Here is a 21,133-nt window from a genome sequence, read left to right as displayed (position 1 = left end):
CTCTCCTCCCTCGTCACTTGTACACGTTCGAGTTATCGATCGGGGAGAAATAGAATGTGGGGGACCAGCTAGAACTGTCAGGAATAGTAATCCTGCTCTGTTAACCGTGATTGTTCATTCTGATTAAAGAAGCACGTTAATGGCTGGCAGCCGCACGGGGACCTGGGAGCTCACCTGGAAGTGCAGCCCTTCCTCCCCATTTGGAGCTGCCGATTGTCAGGGGGAGATTCACAGCTTCCCTTGGAAGACCCCAGCCCTCTGCTCCCTGTCAACGGCCCCTTTGGCACAGCCTTTGGCTACTTCCCCTGTAAGCTTTTGTCCTTTTACCCAATACAAGCGGCTGGCTCATGGTGGGGGCAGAGCAGATTTCTGTGGATGGCCGCTGTGCTCCCATAATACCCACAGCATTGGAATAAAGGCTCATATATGATTCAGCCATGTCTCTGCCTAATTAGCTCCAGCAGTGACAAGCAGCAGGGACCCATGCATTGTCTGGTTTCATATTCATGTTTGTGAGATGTGATTGGGGAAAACAACAAAGACAATCTTTCAGTCTTAAAAGAAAATTATCATTCCAAAGCAAGTTCTTATTCCCAAACCCAGAAAGGTAGCATGGCCCACGGCTGGTGAAGGAGAGTGAGAGGAAGACCCATCCATGTGCCGCTGGGGGCAGCACCCCTGGGTCCTCATCAAAACCCCAAGGACGGAGGACTCTCAAACGTGGAAGCTGCCTCCAAAGGAATGGGGTCAGAGTGACCAGTGTTATGGAGCGAACGCAAGGAAATGACCACTGGAGTCCAGACCAAATGAAAATTTAGGGAACCTTTTAATAACCGGCCAGCTGACTGCTCTCTCCACATAGCCCCGAGAGCAGCCCCGACCCTTTGTGTCTGACCGTATTTATACCCATTCACTACCTCCTGTTTTTGCAGAGCAAACAATTTTAAAACAATTTAAACAAAGTAGTTTTTCTTAGGTAAAGTCAACATGTCATTTATAAGGTCCTGGCGCCTGGTGGAGTAAGTAACTGCATCCCGTTATCAGGAAAGTTGACAGTGATACATCTTGTAAGACTATTTTGTTAGTTGTAGCTGGGATTTATGGCCAAGTTTACTATGAGAAAGCATGCTAAAAAATTCCCACTCTCTAACACTAGGTGTCGAGAAAGGAGGGAGGGAGAGTGGGTCAGGACAGGACCCCTTGTGGCCAGCATTCTTGAGTCCTTTCCATCTGGGGTCGCCCCTAGGATGACAAGGTCAGGCATGCAGCCCAGGGTCCCAGCTGCACTCTTATATCCAGACTCCATGCAAATGGGGCTCTCCTCCTGCTCATAAAAGAGGGCCCAGCCCCACATGCTGGGGAGACACCCAGAAACCACGTGCCTGAGACAGGACCCCAGCGGCTCCAACATGGACTTGGTGCCAAGCTGCGTTTTCCTCCTGATCATTCTTCAAGGTCATTTTCAGGAGTGGGAAGTACTGAGACCTGTGCCTGTGCCTGTTTGTGCTTCCATGTGATTCTAAGTCCACCTTGTGTCTCTGTGTTTGCAGGTGTCCAGTGTGAGGTGCAGCTGGTGGAGTCTGGGGGAGGCTTGGTGCCGCCTGGGGGGTCTCTGAGACTCTCCTGTGCAGCCTCTGGATTCACCTTCAGTAGCAACTGGATGAGCTGGGTCCGCCAGGCTCCAGGGAAGGGGCTGGAGTGGCTTGTAGACATTAATCGTGATGGAAGTACCACAAACTATGCCAACTCTGTGAAGGGCCGATTCACCATCTCCAGGGACAACGCCAAGAACACGGTGTATCTGCAAATGAACAGCCTGAAAGCCACGGACACGGCCATGTATTACTGTGGAATAGACACAGTGAGGGGAAGTCAGTGTGAGCCCTGACACAAACCTCCCAGAGGGAGGCTGCAGGGCTGGGCTGCAGGGAGCATCCAGAACACCAGGGGGCGCTGGGGACCAGCATAGCCCCTAAACAGGAGCTGGTGGAGAGTTAAGCAAAGACACCATTTCCTGCTCTGCCTTAAATTAACTTTGCTCCCAGGCTCAGCCACAGAGCTCACAGAAAGCCCTTTTCTAAATCTCTAGGTTTAGAGATTGCGTTTGTGAATAAAAAAGGAGGCTCTGTCATAAATCTGACCAAATTCAGTGACTGAAAGGAACCTCACAGGAACTTTGATCACAAATTCCTACCTGGTTGAGGATTAACAAAACTAATTAAATAAATAAAGGAAACTTATGTTAAAACAGGACAAGAAGGAAATGGTAGGAGAAAACCCCGTCTTAGTAATGTTAACTTAAAAAACAACAACATTCAAGCCCTAAAAGGTTTGGCTCAGTGGATAGAATATAGGCCTGCAGACTGAAGGGTTCAGGTTCGATTCAGGTCAAGGGCATGTACCTTGGTAGCAGGCACATCCCCAGTGGGGACTGTGCAGGAGGCAGCTGATCAATATTTCTCCCTCACCGATGTTTCTAATTCTCTATCCCCCTCCCTTCCTCTCTGTAAAAAATCAATAAAGTATATTTTTTAAAAACATCCAAACCTGTAAAGAGATTTTGTGAGTTTATTTCAGCCAAATTGTCGACAAATGCGGGAAGCAGAACCTCAACAAACTGGGAAAACGCTCCTGAGAATGGCGGGTTACATCTGTATTGATACATTGGACTCCCAAGACGGACCTAGGTGGATTACATGAAATCCATGGGTGATAGACTAGAGAGGCGGGAGAAAGCAAAGCCGGGAAACCTCTCGGACTGGATAAAAAGTAAAATGAGAGACACATGCTTAGGTGGATGCAGGATCAATTAACATAACAGTGAATGAATTTGTGGTATCTGTCCTGGTGCCCAGGAACATTAGTCTGTACACCAAGGGGTCTGAGAAAAGGGAAGTTACCAGTTACCCAGACATTGCAAGGGTATGTTATCATAGATGCAAAAGGACAGATGGGCTCAGTTAAGGTAAAGGTTGACCTTGTCAGTGAAGATACCAGCCCAGCCTAGGACGTAAATTCCCACCACAACTGCTTTTTAGACCATCCTTTGTGGTGACTGTAGGTCTCTGAGTTTGCAGGATCACCATGTAAACTGGGCTCTCAGTTCAGCATGTGGCCCCTTTCGTCCAGAGTTCCAAGTCCAGGGAGGACCGTGTGCATGTTCCACTAGGAATGATGATGGAGCTCAGACACAGCTCAGTTTCTAAATAAAGAATTAAAGCGGCCTCACACGGTGGGTGTGGCCATGGTGTGAGGCCTTTTGCTGAAAAAGTGTGTTGGTTTCTCTGGGTCATACCTGCGTCAGGACCCCAGACCCGTGTTATCACTTTCCGTGGGCAGAGCCTGGGCGTCAGGCTTTAGGCTGACCCTCAGGTGTTTCTCTGTGTTTATGCCTCGCAGGGGTTGTTGATGGTTTTCTGTGCAAATGCCTTTTCCCACTGGTTGGTGCTTGTGCACCAATTCGTGTCCGGGTCTATCTTTCCAGATCCTTTAGGATTTTCCATGTGAATAATGATGTCATCTCTGAATAGAAAAGGTGCCTCCTCCCTGCAGCCTCAGGGCAACCAGGGCAGGGGAGGGCGGGGTGCGAGCCCTCTGTGCCTGGGAAAGAAGCCAAGAGGTGCCTGGGCGGCCCCGCCACCAGGACCCCCTCCAGTTCCCAAAGCTGCCTGGTCCCTGGCGGACCCCTAGGGCCGGTCCTCAGGGCGCACTCCCTGGACCAGGTGGGCCTCTCTCTCCCTTATTAACTGCGCTGCCCCAGCCCATTCCATCCTGGGAACCGCCCAGAGCCCAGCGAGGTCAGCTCTTCAGGCCCCGCATCCAGGCCCCAGGGTCTCCCTCTCCTGGCAGGGAGCCTCCCCTCTCCCCCCCACGTGCACCCTGGGACTCGGATGGGGCCGAAAAGAAAAGCCGGCGGTGGGACAGTCCCTCCTCCTTCTGGGCCACAGTCAGACCTCAGAGCCTTGAGCCAAGCTCACCTGTGCGAATTCAAATAGCGGACTTGGGGGCAGGAAGCAGGGCCCACAGGTCCTCAGGGCAGTGTCTGTGGGCTGGAGGCACAGAGCAGGGACCACAGGAAACTTAATCCCATTGGAGAGGGTCCCTCCCCGTTCCTCATTGGCTGAGGACTATGGGGCTCACCTCCTCTCAGGCTCCTCCCCTGGGCCCTGCTGTCTCCTATTGGGCTATTTAACACATGGGCGAGGCCTTTCCTAGTGTCTCCACCTCCTTTGTCCAGGGGACCCTCCTGTCAAATGGTTGCTGGTCAGGTGCACAGCCTTCACCCGCCTATCCCATCCCATCGTGTCTGCCCTGGGAACTTCAGGAACCCACTGGCCACAGGCTGTCTCTTTTCTTTTTTCTTTTTCTTTTTTAATTTCTTTATTGATTAAGGTATCACATATTTGTCCTCATCCCCCCATTCCCATCCCACACCCCTCCCCACGCATGCCCCCACACCCCTGTTGTCCTTAACCACTGGTTAGCTTCATATGCATGCACACAAGTCCTTTGGTTGATCTCTCCCCTTATCCCCACCCTTCCCTACCCTCCCTCTGAGGCCAGTCTGATCCATGCCTCCTTGTTTCTGGGCCTGTTCTTGTTCATCAGTCTATGTTGATCATTTCCCCTAGATGAGTGAGATCATGTGCTACTTATAAAAACCAAAAATGAGACAAGCGGTAATGGTTATGCTGAAAGGCAAATGAATCAGTCTATAGTGAGTTTCCTTCTGGGCCAACAGTTCTTTTGAGACCCAATTTCAATGTCAAACAGTTCCTTATGTGCACATGTCAGCAATGATATTTCAGTTGTGGCTGGTGGAGGCTGTCTCTTTTCTAAAAGGTGACTGAGCTGAGGGTGGACCACAGAGGCCTGTCTCCTGAAAATTGAATCAGGAAAAACCCCCAAGAGGGTGGGGACAAGGATGCTGGGTTTCTTCTCAGGGGGGACTCCGGTCCCCGCCCACTGGTTGTCTGTCTGTCCTCAGCACCAGAGAAGCCAGAGGGGCCCCTCCTGTCCACTCTTAGAGCCTCCTGTCCTCGCGGGGTGCTGCCTGAGGCCTCTCGTCAGGGGGCTGGGCCTTCATGGGGGCGGGTGCAGGTTTTAGGAGCTGCTTTGGGCAGGTGCCCACAGCCGTCCCACGGGTCCCTCTGCAGCCCACGGGCCTGAAAGGGCGCCCTGCAGTGGGCAGGGGCAGGGCTGCTGTGACCTCCAGGTGCCCTCCCTCCACCCACTGCCTGAGCAGCCCTGAGACTGCACCTTGCTGCCCTCCTCTCCTGGCCCCCACCTGTGCCCAGGGACCAGCAGGGGACAGAGGCTCCACAGCACTGAGCCCACCTGCAGGGCTCTTGGTTGTGCTGAGCGTGGCTGATGTCCCCTGGCCACCCAGGGATGCAGCCAGTGGTGGGACAGTCAGCCCGTGTGTGTGTGTGTGTGTGTGTGTGTGTGTGTGTGTGTGTTCAAGTTCAGAGGGTGGGCAGAGGAGGACCTGAGCTGGGGGCATAGGGTGTGAGAAACGCTCACCTTTTTGAATTCAAATAACAGACTCTGAGACAGAAGGATGGTGATGTTATAACAATGTCATCGTCATAAGGAAACTGTCCTAATGTGGGAAATAACTATGGTGTGAAATGTTTGCTGTGTGGAGACCCCAATACTCTGTAACTTCCAAATTGGTGAACACCCCACTATCTTGATGTGAAAGTCCTGAGCCCTTAAAGTGTGAACACCCTGCTCCTAGCATAGAACACACCGTCTGGCCCACACTGATAAGACACAAGTTGTTTACTACCCGCTATATAAGCTCCGGACCTTCTTCAGTGGACGTCTCCTGCCTGATAGAGGAGGAGGACTCCATGTCGCTCCGTGAGTCGAGCCCCTGACTGACTGCTCTGCTGTGCGAGCCTGAACCAACTGCGGCCGCCTGTCTGTCTCTGTCTTCGTCGTCCATCTTTCGGTGTGCATCGCCGGGTGGCCTTTGCAAGAGCCTAGGACCCACTAGGAATCTTTCCTAATAATAGAGAAACATGTAAATTGACTGTACCTCTGCTTTGCACACAGCCAATCAGAGTGAGTATGCAAATTAACCCAACAAAGATGGTGGTTAATTTGCATACATACCTGGGTCCTGGGAACCTCCTTGGCACCCAGGTCACTCCCAGCTGGCCATCGGAGGGGCGGGGCCCCATGTTCCGAAGACTAAAGTCTTGGGCGGAGGCTGTAGGCTTGAGAAGGGGCCAAGCCTGGGATTGGAGGGAAAGGGAAAAAAATCAATGGAAACATATCCTCAGGTGAGGATAAAAAGAAAAATAAAGAAAGAAATGTCATATTCTATGAAAGACACATCTTGAAAATCTCTAAAGAAAGTTGTCATTTTTTCATGGTGAAGGGACTGGAGTCCATGTTGATGAAAATACCTTGGCGGCTGTGGTGACTGGCAGTGGCTGCAGCAGTGGGGTGATGGGCCTGGCACCTTCCCCTGATCAGCCCGGTCACCTCCCACAAAGAGTGGCCAGACTGCAGCTTAGGTTCACTCCCAACAGGTAGAGGGCCTAAGCCATCAGTAGGACATCCCCTGAGGGCTCCCAGTATGTGAGAGGGGGCCGGCTGGGTTGAGGGACCCCTCCCCAGTGCACGAATTTCATGCACCAGGCCCCTAGTAGGTAAATAAACCCTGTGTGATTGCATACTAATTCTGTCTTGTGTGTTCATATGTTCTGGTTTGGCTCAGCTGTCTAGACATTAAAGTACCAGGGGATAGGCCATTATGTTTGTCCCACTAAATCTAGGCAGATAACCAATTAATTGGGACATAATTGGGACAGGGGAAAAGGAGCCTTTTACTATGTTCTTGCAAGAGGGGGTGTCTGCTTGTGCAGGTACGCACAGAGCAGCGATCACCAGCTATTTATCCCCTCATCCTGACTAGTTTGAACTCCTCTGGTTGAAGACTTCATTCTTTGATTCCTGAGACAAGACCCGAGAAGAATTCCTGCTACCGGCTCTGGTATCAGTGTAGAGACCCTCCTCCGGCTCCTCAGTGGCTGAGTGCTTTGAGCTTCATAGTTTCCTCAATGTGGCCTAGGGCTCCTATTGGGGCATTTTAAAATGGGCTGAGGCCTTTTCTAGTTGTCTCCACCTCACTCTGTCTAGCTGAGGCTGCACATCCTGGCTCAGGTGCACAGTTCTTTGTTCTTATAGCCTCTTCCCTCCTCCCGCACTCCGTTTGCCCTGGGGACACTCAGTAACCCTTTCCAATAAAAGTTGATCAAGTTGAAAAGGTGGAGCTCAGAGGCCTATTTCCTACACCGGGAAACTCCCTAAGCAGAACCTCGCTTCTGTGACTCCTGTCAGGAGCCATCATTCTTTGGTTTATTTTTTAAAATACTTTTTGTGTTAATCCTCACTAAGTGTATTTTCCCATTGATTTTTAGAGAGAGTGCAAGAGAGTGGGAGAGACAGAGAGAACCATCAATGTGAGAGAGAGACATCCATCGGTTTCCTCCTGCACACACCCCAACCAGGGCTGGGAACCTGCAACAGAGGCTCTGGGGGCCACATGGTGTGTGTCTGACACACAAGTGAAGCATAGTAACCTCCATCTTGGATAAAACTGCTGTTTGAAATTCTCTGCTATTGTCAGATAGTCCCTAGTCCTGTAAACTCTGTCATTGTAAACTCTGTCACTTTAAGACAGTCTCTTATTCTATAAAATGACTTTGTTTTTTGTTCAAATAATAGTAAAAGATAAACTTAACTGTCTGACCTTGCAAGCTAGCCATCTAAAGGGGCTGATACACTGATACTGATATTAATTCACAAATTCTGTCAAGTGTTTGTTCATCCAAGGTTACAGGTGTCTATATAGATATGATATGTACTCAATGTTACAAGCTGTCTTATACAAAGAACTAGAAGGATATGAAAAGGAAATACTCCCTCCTGTGTTTACTCAGAATTTGACAGAGGTAATCTACTCTGAACCTGCATAAAATAAAGATGACTCTTAACTGGCTCATTAGGCCTCTTGTCCTGCCCCCTGATTTGTGAAACAACACAAGCACCTGGCGTGCATCCCCAGAACATGGGGACAGGGCCTCTGTCTTCTCCACTGATTTGTCCTTGTGGCCTCCAGGAATACTGGTGTGTCACAGGCCCTCAGTGTTGGTGGAATGGATGGATGAATGAATGAATGAGTGAATGAATGAATGGATGAAATCCAATCAATTAATGTGGGTAAACAGGCTCTGGAATTGGTGTCAGGTCCACAACACTCACACCCAGGGGGCCCCCTCTGAGCACCCTTGTCTGTGACCCCTGTCTTGGGTCCCACTTGCCCAAGGACCCGGCTCTGGAGAAATCTGGCTGCAGAACTGGGGTCTGTGACTCAGTGGGCTGTGTGCACCTGGGCCCTTATATCAGTGAGCGATGCTCAGGCAAATGCCAGGCGTGGCTTCCTGTGTAAATACAGCCTCCAGTGAGACCTCAGAGCCTGCTGAGACTGGCTGACGCAGAGAAATGGCTGTATCCTTCCTCGTCTTCCTTCCCATGCTGGGGCTCCCCTGGGGTCAGTGTCTGGGGACCTGGCGGATCACAGCCGTGTTCACAGAGACGTGGACTGATTAACCTTGTTGCTTCCTTCTGTCCCAGGTGTCCTGTCCCAGGTGCAGCTGCAGGAGTCGGGCTCCACGATGGTGAAGCCCTCGCAGACCCTGTCCCTCACCTGTGCCATCTCTGGGGACAGTGTCTCCAGCAACAGTGCCACTTGGAACTGGGTCAGGCAGCCCCCAGGGAAAGGGCTCCAGTGGCTGGGAAGAACCTACTTCAGGTCCAAGTGGTACAGAGAGTATGCGCCATCTCTCCAAAGTCGGTTAGTCATCGACCCCGACACGTCCAAGAACCAGTTCTCCCTGCAGCTGAGCTCCGTGACCACCGAGGACACGGCCATGTATTACTGTGCAAGACACACAGTGAGGGGAAGTCAGTGTGAGCCCAGACACAAACCTCCCTGGGGTTGGGCTGCAGGGGGCACTCAGGACACCAGGGGGCGCTCAGGACCAGCACAGGGGCCAGACCAGGAGCAGCTGGAGAGTTCAGCAGAGATAACATTTCCTGCTTTGTCCTAAAATAGTTTTGCTCCAAGCAACAGAACTCACAGAAAGCCTTTTTCTATGTCTAGCTTTAGGGATTGTATTTGTGATCATAAAAGGGGCTCTGTCTTTATTCTGACATAATCCATTGAATGAAAGAACCCTCACAGGAGGCTCTGATCACACATTCCTACCTGGGCAGGCCTGGGGGTGGGCACGCCCCAGGCCTATCACTTCTTTACTAAAAGGCTCATCTTTGCCTTGAGCAACCCCATCCATGGTTCCTGTGCATCTGTGTTAACACACCTGTGACATCAGCATGACCACCCTCAGGAGAGCACCTCCTGGTAACTGTCCTGGCACCCAGTCCCCGCCTGGCTCTCTCCCTCCTCCCTGTCACCTTCCTCACCTTCCCTCCTGAACTTCAAATGCACACACGCAGCTGCAAACGGTTATTCTCTGTGCATTTGAGGTCTTGCTCCCCAACAGTTGTTGTCAGTTCGGCTCCAATAACATCTTATAAACATTCTCTCATGTTTGGACATTTCTTACATCAACATGTTGTCTTTTCTTCATTTTCAAGATAAGTTCATACCTGTTTCTTCCCCTTGTGGAGAGGGAAATGCACAAAATTATTAAAAACCTGCGACCGTGCCAGGATGAGGTCTAAACAGTTCCCGTGTGTTGGAGGGAAAACAAGTTTGGTGTCGGTTGTCATGGACGTAAGGTTCCCTTCCTTAGGAACGAGGCCTCCCCAGCTGTGCCCGTCTCCCCCTGTGACACGTTTCCAGGTTCCCCTTGGTTGTTGAATTGGCATAAAGTCCACAGCACAAGTGAACCACATAGAAGTAGTTGACATACGAACCTCCAAACCTGTGGAGAATTTTTTAAGAGTTTATCTGAGCCAAACCTGGGACAGTTGCAAGGAAGCAGGATCTCAGATGCCCCTGAGAATGCCAGTGTCAGAGTTGCTCTCACAGCTTCTCTGACACATTTGGGATTGAGGAGGGAGGGAAGGAAGGCTGCATGGAGGTGGGAGGGAGCAGGCAGGGGTTGGATCACAGGACACTTAACAAGAGTGCTCCCCTGAGGGCGGGTATGGCTTGTTTTAAAGGAGTGTTGACCTCCATGCTCAAGAACCATGGGCAGGGCTGGCTTTAGGCAAAGAGAAGCCTTTTACTAAAAAGTTAAGGCCTGGGGCTGACTCCCCATGAAGACCCAGTTAGGGAATTCTGACCAGATCACCCTGTGAGGTGACTGTCAGCCCCTGGTCATGTGTCTACCTTGTTTTGTCCACAAAGTGCACCAACGGTGGCATGTGGCACATTCACTGTGCTATGTGGCCATCACCTGCCTATGCCCACTTCCAAAGCATTTTGATTGCAGCCTGGAGAAGCCAGCCCCATTGCACACTGACTCCCACCCCCTCCTCCTCTCAGCCCTGAAAACCCCTCATCTCTGCATTTCTATTAAACCCGGACCCAGGTCTCTGAACCAGAAGCTGGGGAGGTGTGAGCTGGGTCTGGGGCTGAGCAGAGAGCCGGGCTTAGGACCAGACAGATGCCCTGCAGTCCTCATTCATGAGCTCGGCCTGGGCTGCTGATGCAGTTCATGGATGAGCCTTGCCTAGTGCAGCTGAGCAATGGGCTCATAATGTGTCCACAGGGCAGGTCTCCCCTCTCCACACCAGGGCCCCCTGATTTGGGGTAGGTGACCTCTCTCAGACCTGGGGTGGGCATGGTCTCCTCTTGGGTAAAGCGAGTGGGGGGAGTGGGGGCCTCACCCACAGCGAGTCCAGCTGAGCTGGCCAGGGCCTGTGCTGCGTGGGGCAGAGGGAGAGGCTATGGGACGGGGCTGCCCCCAGAAGAAGAGCTGAGGACTGACCTGCAGGTGGCCCCTCTGCACCCAAGAAGGGAGGGGCTCACTGCCCCAAGGACGATGTGGTGCCTCCATTTCTACCCAGGGTTTTCTTCCAAAAGCCAACGTGTTCCTTTTATTATTTTTTATTCTCACGGAAAGATATGTTTCCATTACTTTTCAGAGAAAAATAGGGAGGGAGGGTGGAGGGAGGGAGGGAGGGAGGAAGGGAGGAGAGAGGGAGGGAGGGAGGGAGGGAGAGAGGGAGGGAAAGAGAGAAACATCGATGTGAGAGAGGCACGTGGATTGGTTGCCTCCCCAGGTTCCCTGAGCAGGGGCCAGGAGAGAACTTGGAACCCAGGTATGTGCCCTTGACCAGGAACTGAACCCGAGACCTTTGCTGCCTGGGCCAATGCTCCAACCACTGAGCAACACCAGCAAGGGCTCCATTTGTGAATGATGGAACTTCTCCCAATTTGAGAGGCTGGGAAAACAGGACTTTTGCACGTGAACAGCAGGGAAATTGAGAGAATTGTGTGGTTTCGGGAAGGAAGCTGCGTGCTTAGGACGGGGACAGCAGTTTTGAGTCAGAGGCTGCGGCCACAGCATACAGCCCAGTGCCTCCTGCCTCGTCACATGTACACGAGAGAGTTTTATGGAAGAGCTGATTGTGGAAAATGATGAAGACCATTTTTAGTTTCAAAATAAAAGCATCATTCCAATGCAAGCTCTCATTCCCAAACCCCAGAAAGCAACATAGCCCACGGCGGGTGAGGGAGAGCGAGAGGAAGCCCCATCCACAGCACCTCCTGGGGCAGCAGCCCTGGGTCCTCATCAAATCCCCAAGGATGGAGGACTCTCAATCCTGGCATCTGCCCCCAAATGAATGGAATCAGGGTGACTGGGTCTTGGGAAAGGAGTGAGAGAGGGTGGGTCAGGACAGGACCTCCTGTGGCCAGCATCCTTGAGTCCTTTCCCATCTGTGGTCACCCTTAGGATGACAAGGTCAGGCATGCAGCCCAGGGTCCCAGCTGCACCCTTATATCCAGACTCCATGCAAATGGGGCTCTCCTCCTGCTCATAAAAGAGGGCCCAGCCCCACATGCTGGGGAGACACCCAGAACCCACGTGCCTGAGACAGGACCCCAGCGGCTCCACCATGGACTTGGTGCCAAGCTGCGTTTTCCTCCTGATCATTCTTCAAGGTCATTCTCAGGAGTGGGGAGCGCTGAGACCTGTGCCTGTGCCTGTTTGTGCTTCCATGTGATTCTAAGTCCACCTTGTGTCTCTGTGTTTGCAGGTGTCCAGTGTGAGGTGCAGCTGGTGGAGTCTGGGGGAGGCTTGGTGCCGCCTGGGGGGTCTCTGAGACTCTCCTGTGCAGCCTCTGGATTCACCTTCAGCAGCTCCTACATGGACTGGGTCCGCCAGGCCCCAGGGAAGGGGCTGGATTGGGTCTCACGCATTACAAATACAGGTGCTAGCACATACTATGCAGACTCTGTGAAGGGCCGATTCATCACCTCCAGGGACAACGCCAAGAACACGCTGCATCTGCAAATGAACAGCCTGACAGCTGAGGACACGGCCGTATATTACTGTGTGAGATACACAGTGAGGGGAAGTCAGTGTGAGCCCAGACACAAACCTCCCTGAGGGAGGCAGCAGGGCTGGGCTGCAGGGGATGCTCAGGACACCAGGGGGCGCTCAGGGCCAGTAATGGTGCTCAGAACCACTGGGTGGATTCAGGACTCACTAAACTCAGGAATCCAGCCCTAAGGCAGGTGCAGGAATAGGCCAAAGAGGTGTTTCCTTTATGAGTTTGTTTCCTCTTCATAAATAAAAATAAAATAATGAATCTCCCAGAGCTCTGTTTAACCTGTTGCCACTGACTCACCTTTCCTTGGATCCAGGCCTCAAAGAGCAGGGTGTTTCCACTCTGCAGTGACTAGCAGGGGCAGGAGGTCACTTAGCACAGAACCAGCAGACCCACTGTGACCTCCCCCACTGTGACCTCACCCACTGTGACCTCCCCCACTGTGAGCTCACCCGCTGTGACCTCACCCGCTGTGACCTCACCCACTGTGACCTCCCCCACTGTGAGCTCACCCGCTGTGACCTCCCCCACTGTGACCTCACGCACTGTGACCTCACCCACTGTGACCTCACCCACTGTGATCTCCCCCACTGTGACCTCACCCGCTGTGACCTCCCCCACTGTGACCTCACGCACTGTGACCTCACGTACTGTGACCTCACCCACTGTGATCTCCCCCACTGTGACCTCACCCGCTGTGACCTCACCTGCTGTGGGACCACACACTGTGGCACTGTGACGGAATTTACATGTGACCTAAAAATACACAGGAGTACTTGGAGATACAGAAAATCCCTTTTATTTTCCGGTTTCACATGCACTAGTACAGTGACTCAGGGGAGCCTGTTTCCAAACCCTGAGCCCACCAATATGGAGGTAGCCCTCTCTTTGGTTTCTTTGTCCTCCAAATATGGACTGGTGACGCCCTCGCAGACCCTCTCCCTCACCTGTGCTGTCTCTGGTTACTCGATCACTAGTTCTTCCTACTGGAGCTGGGTCAGCCAGCCCCCAGGGAAGGGGCTAGAGTTGATGGGGTACATATGTAGCAGAGGGAACACTAACTACAGCCCCTCCTTCAAGAGCCGAACCTCCATCTCCAGAGACACTTCCAAGAACCAGTTCTCCCTGCAGCTGAGTTCCGTGACCACCGAGGACACAGCCATGTATTTCTGTGCAGGAGACACAGTGAGGGGAAGTCATTGTGAGCCCAGACACTAACCTCCCTGAGGGACGCAGAGGGACTGGGCTGCAGGGGGCGCTCAGGACACCAGGGGGTTCTAAGAACCCACCAGCACAGGGCCAGGACCTGGAACAGGTGAAGAGTTCAGCAAAGACAAATTTCTTGCTCTGTCTTAAAATACTAGTCGTTTTGCTCAGCAACAGAGCTCACAGAAAGCCTTTTGCTAGGTCTAGTTTTAGGAATTGTGTTTGTGATAAAAAAGGGGGGCTCTGTTGTAAATCTCACAAAACTCAGTGTCCAAAAGGAAGCTAAAAGGAGGCTCTGATCACACATTCCTACCTGGGCAGTCCTGGTGGGTGGGCATGCCCCAGGCCTATGACTTCTTTACTGAAGGACTTCTCTTTGCTTTAAGCAACCCCATCCATTATTCTGTGCACCTGGGTTAACACACCTTTGAGGTAAGTCTGACCACCGTTAAGAGAGCAAATCTTGGCCTTTGTATGTCCACTTTGGAGACATGTCTATTTAGGCCTTTGACCATTTTTTAAATTGGATTTTGTGTCTTCCTTTTGTTAAGTTGTATGAGTTCCCTATATATTTTGGAGATTGTCCCCTTATCGGATGTATCCATGCTGTTGCGAATGGTAAGAGTTCTCATTTTTTTACTGCTGAGTAGTATAGTTTTTTATCTACTCATATGCTGATGGGCACCTAGGCTGTTTCCAAATCTGAGCTACTCTAAGTTGCACTATTATGAACATAGTGGTGCATGTATTCTTTCTGATGAGAGTTTCATGTTTCTTAGGATGTATTCCTAGAAGTGGGATCACTGGTCACATGGGAGTTCCATTTCTAATTTTTTGAGGAATCTCCATAATGTTTTCCATAATAGCTGAAGCAGTCTGTATTTCTAATATCCAAATAAACTGATGAACAAAAACAGATCCAAAGACGTGGACTCATGAACAGACTATTGAACCTCAGAGGGAAGGTAGGGGATGGTGGGTGGGAAGAGATCAACCAAGGAACTTGTATGCATATATGCCTAACCCGTGGACACAGACAATGGGGTGATGAGGGTCTGGGGCTGGGGGTGGGTAGGAGAGTGCTCGAAGAGTTTAGTGTAATACTTTCAATAATAAAGATTTTTTTTTAAAAGACACAGAAAGCAAATCTTATTAAGGATCCTGTCATCCAATCCACGCCTTAATTTCTCCCACCTCCATGTCACCGTCCTCATCTTCGCTCCTTAATTTCAAATGCATAAACGCAGCTGCAAATGGTTTTTCTCCAGAGCATTTGAGGTCTTGCTCCCCAACAGTTGTCATCAGTTTTGCTCCAAAAAATATTACAAAACATTCTCTCCATGTTTGCACATTTCTTATATCAATATGTTGTCTTTTCTTCATTTACAACATACGTTCATACAGGTTTCTTCCCCATGTGGAGAGAAAAGAGCACACGATTATTAAAAACCTGCCACCTTGACAGGATGAGGTCTAAAGAGTTCACACCCTTTGGTGTGCAGGTGATGCTCCAACCACTGAGCAACACCAGCCAGGGCTCCATTTTTAAAGGATGGAAATTCTCCCACATGGAGAGGCTGGGAATACAGGCCTTTTGTGCACCAACAGCAGGGATGTTGAGTGAAATCTGTGGTTTCGGGCAGGCAGCTGTGTGCTTGTGACAGGGACAGCAGGTTTGAGATGGAAGCTGTGGCCACAGGGTCCAGCCCAGCCTCTCCTCCCTCATCACTTGTATACATTCAAGTTATTGATAGGTGAGAAATTGAATGTTGGGGACCAGCTAGAATTATAAGGAATAGTAGTCCTGCTCTGTTGACCGTGACTGTTTATTCTGATTAAAAAAGCACATTCTCACCTGGCTGGCAGCCGCACTGGGGACCTGGGAGCTCACCTGGAAGATGAACAATTTGCTGCAGGAACCAGCCCGCCAGCCCTTGGAAGATCCCCAGCCCTCTGCTCCCTGTCAACGGCCCCTTTGGCACAGCCTTTGTCTACTTCCCCATGTAATTGTTTGTTGTTTTATTCAATACTAGAGGCCCGGTGCAGGAATTCGTGCATGGGTGGGGTCCGACAGTCCTGCCTAAATGGGGGCCCGTCAGGCCCAGGAGCAGGGGGGAAGGGCCATGAGCAGTTGGCCAGCCAGCCCTGTCCCTGATTATGGTGTTGGGGGACGACTGGGGTCTGGGCCGGCTGGGGGTAGGCGGCGCTATCAGGGTTCGGATAAGGCTGGTTGGTGGCCACAGTGTGCATCATAGTCATGGGTTGTTCTAGTCGGTCCATTCGTTCTGTTGTTCCGGTCGCTGGGCTTTTGTATATATAGACTAGGGGCCCAGTGCACGATATTCGTGCACTGGGGTTGGGGGTACCTCAGCCCAACCTGCCCCCTCTCACATACTGGGTGCCCTCAGGGGATGTCCTACTGATGGCTTAGGCCCGCTCCCCACTCTCCTTTGTGGGAGGCAACCGGGCTGATCAGGGGAAGGCACCAGCCCCATCACCCCACTGCTGCAGCCACTACCAGTCACCACAGCCACGAAGGTATTTTCATCAACACAGACTCCAGTCCCTTCACCAAGAAAAAGTGACAACTTTCTTTAGGGAGGGAGAGACAGAGAGAAACATCAATGTGAGAGGGACACTTTGATTGGTTGCCTCCTGTATGAACCCTGACCATGGGCGCCAGGCTGGGGGGCATGCAGGGACCCCTGGGCCGCACGCAGTGGTGGCCCCCAAGGGTCTCCACACACCCCAGAGGCCAGCAGCCAGCCCCCCATCATGTGCGCCAGGCTGGGGGCATGGACCCAAACTGCCTCTTGGTGCTGGAGCATTCCCAAGCGGCTGGGGGCACTATGGTGACAGGGGATGTTTCCACCCCACCCCGCCCTCAGCCCCTTGGCTCCTGCACCTATAGGCTCAAAGTGGCCAGGGGGCGTTCTGGGAACCCTGCCACTCAGGACCTAAGCAAGGGGCCTACAGGCTTGGACTGGCCTGGGTCCTGAGGATGTTTGTGGGACCCAGCCCCTTGGCGCCTGCACCCTTAGGCTCCAAGTGGCCAGGGGGCATTCTGGGACCCTGCCCCTCAGGACCTAAGTGCAGGCCTACAGGCTCTGATCGGCCTGGGTCCCGAGGATGTTTATGGGACCCAGGCTGCTCAGGACCTAAGCGCAGGCCTACAGGATCTGAGAGGCTTGGGTCTGAAGGATGTTTCCCAGACCCCAGACTGCTATGGCGACACGGGAATGTTCCCGCCCCACCAAGGCTCCCAGTGGCCAGGGGGCTTCTGGGGCCCCTGCCACTCAGGACCTAAGCACGGGCCTACAGGCTCTGAGCGGCTTTAGGTCCCAGACCCCAGACTGCTGCAAGTGTTTGGGGGCGGGAATGTTCCCGCCCACCAAGGCTCCCAATGGCCAGGGGGTGTTCTGGGGTCCCCGCGGCTCAGGACCTAAGCGATCCCGCCTGGGTCCGGAGGATGTTTATGGGACCCAGGCCGCTCAGGACCTAAGCGCAGGCCTACAGGCTCTGAGCAGCCTGGGTCCAGAGGACTTTTACAGGACTCAGGCTGCTCAGCACCCGCATATGCAAATTAACCACCATCTTGTTCATTCTGATTGGCTGTGGGCATAGCGAAGGTGCGGTCAATTTGCATGTTTGGGTATTATTAGGTTAGACAAGCAGCTGGCTTATGGTGGGGTGCAGAGCAGATTTCCAAAGATGACCAGTTGCTCTGCCATATTGCCTGCAGAAATGGAATAAACGCTTATATATGATTCAACCCTGTCTCTGCTTCATTGGCTCAAGTAGTGACAGGCAGCAGGGACCCATGCATTGTCCATTTACATATTCCTGTGTGTGAAATGTGATTGGGAAAACAACAAAGACGATCTTTCATCGTATATAATAAAGAGCTAATATGCAAATGGGTGTCACGTCATCATGCCATCACTCTGGGGCCCGGGGACCTGAAGCCACACCCCTCGCCCTGGCGCTGGGGCCAGGGCAACTGAGGTTGGGCCGGGGAACCTGAGGCTGCACCCCCCGCCCAGCGCCAGGCCAGGTGACCTGAGGCTGTGCCACCCACCCGGTGGGGCTTTACTGGGGACCTGAGGTTGCTCCCTCCTCCCTGTGGGGCTTGACGGGGGTGGGGCCGACCTGGTCTGGGTGTCCTGCAATTTTGATTTGCAAGCGGGTGGGTGGAGACTTGACTCTGGGTCCCACAGCATGCCCCAGACTCTGACAGGAGGGAGATTTTCATATACATTTTACTGATTTTCTTTCATCTCTGACACTTTTATTATAGAGAAAGGGCAACTAGCAATATTAAAATATTTTCTCTAATTAATTCCCTTTTAATGTGCATGAATTTCATGCACCGGGCCACTAGTTATCAAAATAAAAGTATCATTCCAAAGCAAATTCTTATTCTCAAAACCAAGAAAGGCAACATGGCCCACAGTGGGTGAAGGAGACCAACAGGAAGCCCCACCCATGTGCCTCTGGGGCAGCACATCTGAATCCTCATCAAAACCCCAAGGATGGAGGACTCTCAATCATGAAAGCTGCCCCCAAAGGAATATGGTCAGGGTGATGGGTCTCAGGAAAGGAAGGAGGGTAGGTCAGGACGGGACCCCTTGTGGCCAGCATCCTTGAGGCCTTTCGATCTGGGGTCACCCCTAGAATAAAAAGGTCAGGCATGCAGCCCAAGGTCCCAGCTGCACCCTTATAACCAGACTCCATGCAAATGGGGCTCTCCTCCTGCTCATAAAAGAGGGACCTTGCCCTGCATGCTGGGGAGACACCCAGAACCCACGTGCCTGAGACAGAACCCCAGCGGCTCCAACATGGACTTGGTGCCAAGCTGCGTTTTCCTCCTGATCATTTTTCAAGGTCATTCTCAGGAGAGGGGAGCGCTGAGACCTGTGCCTGTGCCTGTTTGTGCTTCCATGTGATTCTAAGTCCACTTTGTGTCTCTGTGTTTGCAGGTATCCAATGTGAGGTGCAGCTGGTAGAGTCTGGGGGAGGCTTGGTAATGCCGGAGGGTGTCTGAGACTCTGAGAAACCAGGGCCAGGGCCACTCAGGTGGCCTGAAGCTGGCCTCAGCTGCCCTGCTGAGGCAACGTGCAATGCCCATGTGTGATATCAGGCCATACGGGCCACACCTGTGTCTGGTGGAAACACAGCTGAGCACTGACCTCAGAGCACCTCCTACAGCTCACACCTGAGTTGAAGGAACTTCCTGGGGGCTATGAGCTTCAGAGCATCGAGATTGACAAGCCCATGGCCACTGGGGTCAGAGGACAGTCAGGGAAGGGCTGGTGCCTGGTCACCTATAATGTTGCCAATGTCCCACTGACCACAGCACAGGTACACAGGGAGCTTTGTGAATCCTAAAAGTGCAGGAACAGCCTGTCCAGTGTGGCTCAGTGGTTGAGCATCGACTTATGAACCAGGAGGTCACTGTTCCATTCCCAGAAAGGGCACATGCCCAGGTTGTGGGCAACATCCCCATTGTGGGGTATGTAGGAGGCAGCCAATCAATGATTCTCATCAATGATGTTTCTCTCTCTCTCTCCCTTCCTCTCTTATATCAATTTAAAAATAATTAAATAAAAATATTACAAGTGTGATTATAAATGGGAGGTGACTGATCAATATTTCTCTCTCACATCAATGTTTGTCCCTCTCCTTCTCTCTCTCCTTTCCTTTCTTTCTAAAATCAATGAACACATCCTCAGGTTAGGATAAAGAAAAGAAGATCCACGCTGGCTCCTGTGGCTCAGTGGTTGAGTGTCGACCCAGGACCCAACAAGTCACTGGTGCGATTCCCAGTGAGGATTCATGATGGGGTTGCTGTCTACATCTCCCGTGGGGGCCATGCTTGGGGCAGCCAACCCATGATTCTCTCTCATGGATGTTTCTATCTCTCTATGCCTCTCCCTCTTCTCTTCATAAAATCCAGAAAATTATATTTTTTAAAAGATCTATATCTATCTATATACCTATACCTATATCTATATATCTATCAATGTCCCTGGAAGAAGAGACACATTGCTTTTATCCCTAAGGAGTAATTGATTGTTCCCACATCCTACCTCCTGACCTCCTCCTGCAGCACATCTCCTGATATAGAAGAAGAGGTCCCTGGGCACGGTGACCAGAACCCCAAGGAGGGCCTGGTTCTCTGAGGGCACAGTCAGCACCTCCTTCCAGGAGAAGCCCCAGAGACCAGGACCTCCCCTCACCTCTTGCCCTTTGTATGTGCAGACACCTCCCATATGCAAATGCCCACATGACCACGAGACACACACACAGTTGGCGTCCACTTAAATTCAGGGCCTCCTCACCCTGGAGAATACTTTCTGGGGGACGACGACCTCACCTGCAAGACATGACTCCCATGTGGCTCTTCCTCTTCCTGCTGTCAGCTCCCAGATGTGAGTGACTCAGGGCTTAGCTGAGAGGAGATGGGGATCCTGCCTCTGAGCCCAGGACTTACTGTGTTTTCTCTGTCCCAGGTGTCCTGTCCCAGGTGCAGCTGCAGCAGTCGGGCCCAGGACTGGTGATGCCCTCGCAGACCCTCTCTCTCACCTGCACTGTGTCTGGTTACTCCATCACCAGTGGTTACTGCTGGAGCTGGGTCCGCCAGCCCCCAGGGAAAGGACTGGAGTGGATGGGGTGCATAAATGAAAACGGAAACCTTTACTACAGCCCCTCCCTCAAGAGCCGAACCTCCATCTCCAGGGACGTGTCTAAGAACCAGTTCTCCCTGCAGCTGAGTTCCGTGACCACTGAGGACACGGCTGTGTATTACTGTTCAAGAGACACAGTGAGGAGAAGTCAGTGTGAGCCCAGACACAAACTTCCCTGAGGGAGGCAGCTGTGCAGGGTTGCAGAGGGCGCTCAGGACACCAGGGGGCGCTCAGGACCACAAAACATGAGGACCAGCACTGGATTTGGGACCTGGGGGTATATTCTCTGAAGATCTGGTCAGTGGTTTTATTCTCCAGGAGTAAACACCCTCCTCAAGGACTCACTGCCTCTCCCCTTTATGCTTTACGTTTCCTTTCACACCACCCCTTAGAGGAAGTCACTTACTTCCTCTGCCCCAGTGATCAGAAGGAGCCCTTAATGTTTCCTTTGGTCTCTCCTCTAGGAGACATTGCAATTTTATAGGAGGCCATTGGAACATTGTTGGGCAGTGACCAGAGAAACGTTATTGCAGCCCCAGCAACCAATAGCCTCCGCTGTGCTAGCAAAGGGACAGTCTTCTGTCAGGAGCTTCTGGTGTATAAAACACACGAGGGCTTTAATCTCACAGAAAGGAGTTGGCAGAACTGCTCTGTATTTTGAATTTCTAGAGGATAAGAAAATAACAACATCTAAAATGAAT

At 51.9% G+C, this 21,133-nt stretch overlaps 3 gene segments (V, D, J or C); all 3 read left to right on the top strand.

Annotated features, from left to right (window-relative positions):
• LOC103304913 (immunoglobulin heavy variable 6-1-like) overlaps nt 1–10,534 on the top strand; it is a 31,579-nt gene extending 21,045 nt beyond the window's left edge. Inside the window, 2 exon segments of the V gene segment in view lie at nt 8,650–8,969; nt 10,529–10,534. Coding sequence covers nt 8,650–8,969; nt 10,529–10,534 — 326 coding nt within the window.
• Nucleotides 10,535–12,105: 1,571 nt separating this feature from the next.
• On the top strand, nt 12,106–18,752 carry LOC129148308 (immunoglobulin heavy variable 3-23-like). The segment is given in 3 exon segments: nt 12,106–12,151; nt 12,247–12,557; nt 18,726–18,752. Coding segments are annotated over 3 exon segments (384 nt in total).
• Nucleotides 18,753–20,102: 1,350 nt separating this feature from the next.
• On the top strand, nt 20,103–20,611 carry LOC103305029 (immunoglobulin heavy variable 4-38-2-like). The segment is given in 2 exon segments: nt 20,103–20,177; nt 20,259–20,611. Coding segments are annotated over 2 exon segments (399 nt in total).
• Nucleotides 20,612–21,133: the final 522 nt, after the last annotated feature.

The sequence above is a fragment of the Eptesicus fuscus genome, chromosome 24 (genome assembly GCF_027574615.1).
Source record: "Eptesicus fuscus isolate TK198812 chromosome 24, DD_ASM_mEF_20220401, whole genome shotgun sequence".
Lineage (NCBI taxonomy): Eukaryota > Metazoa > Chordata > Mammalia > Chiroptera > Vespertilionidae > Eptesicus > Eptesicus fuscus.
Note: the sequence above shows the minus strand (reverse complement) of the source record. Positions and strands in the feature narration are given on the sequence as shown.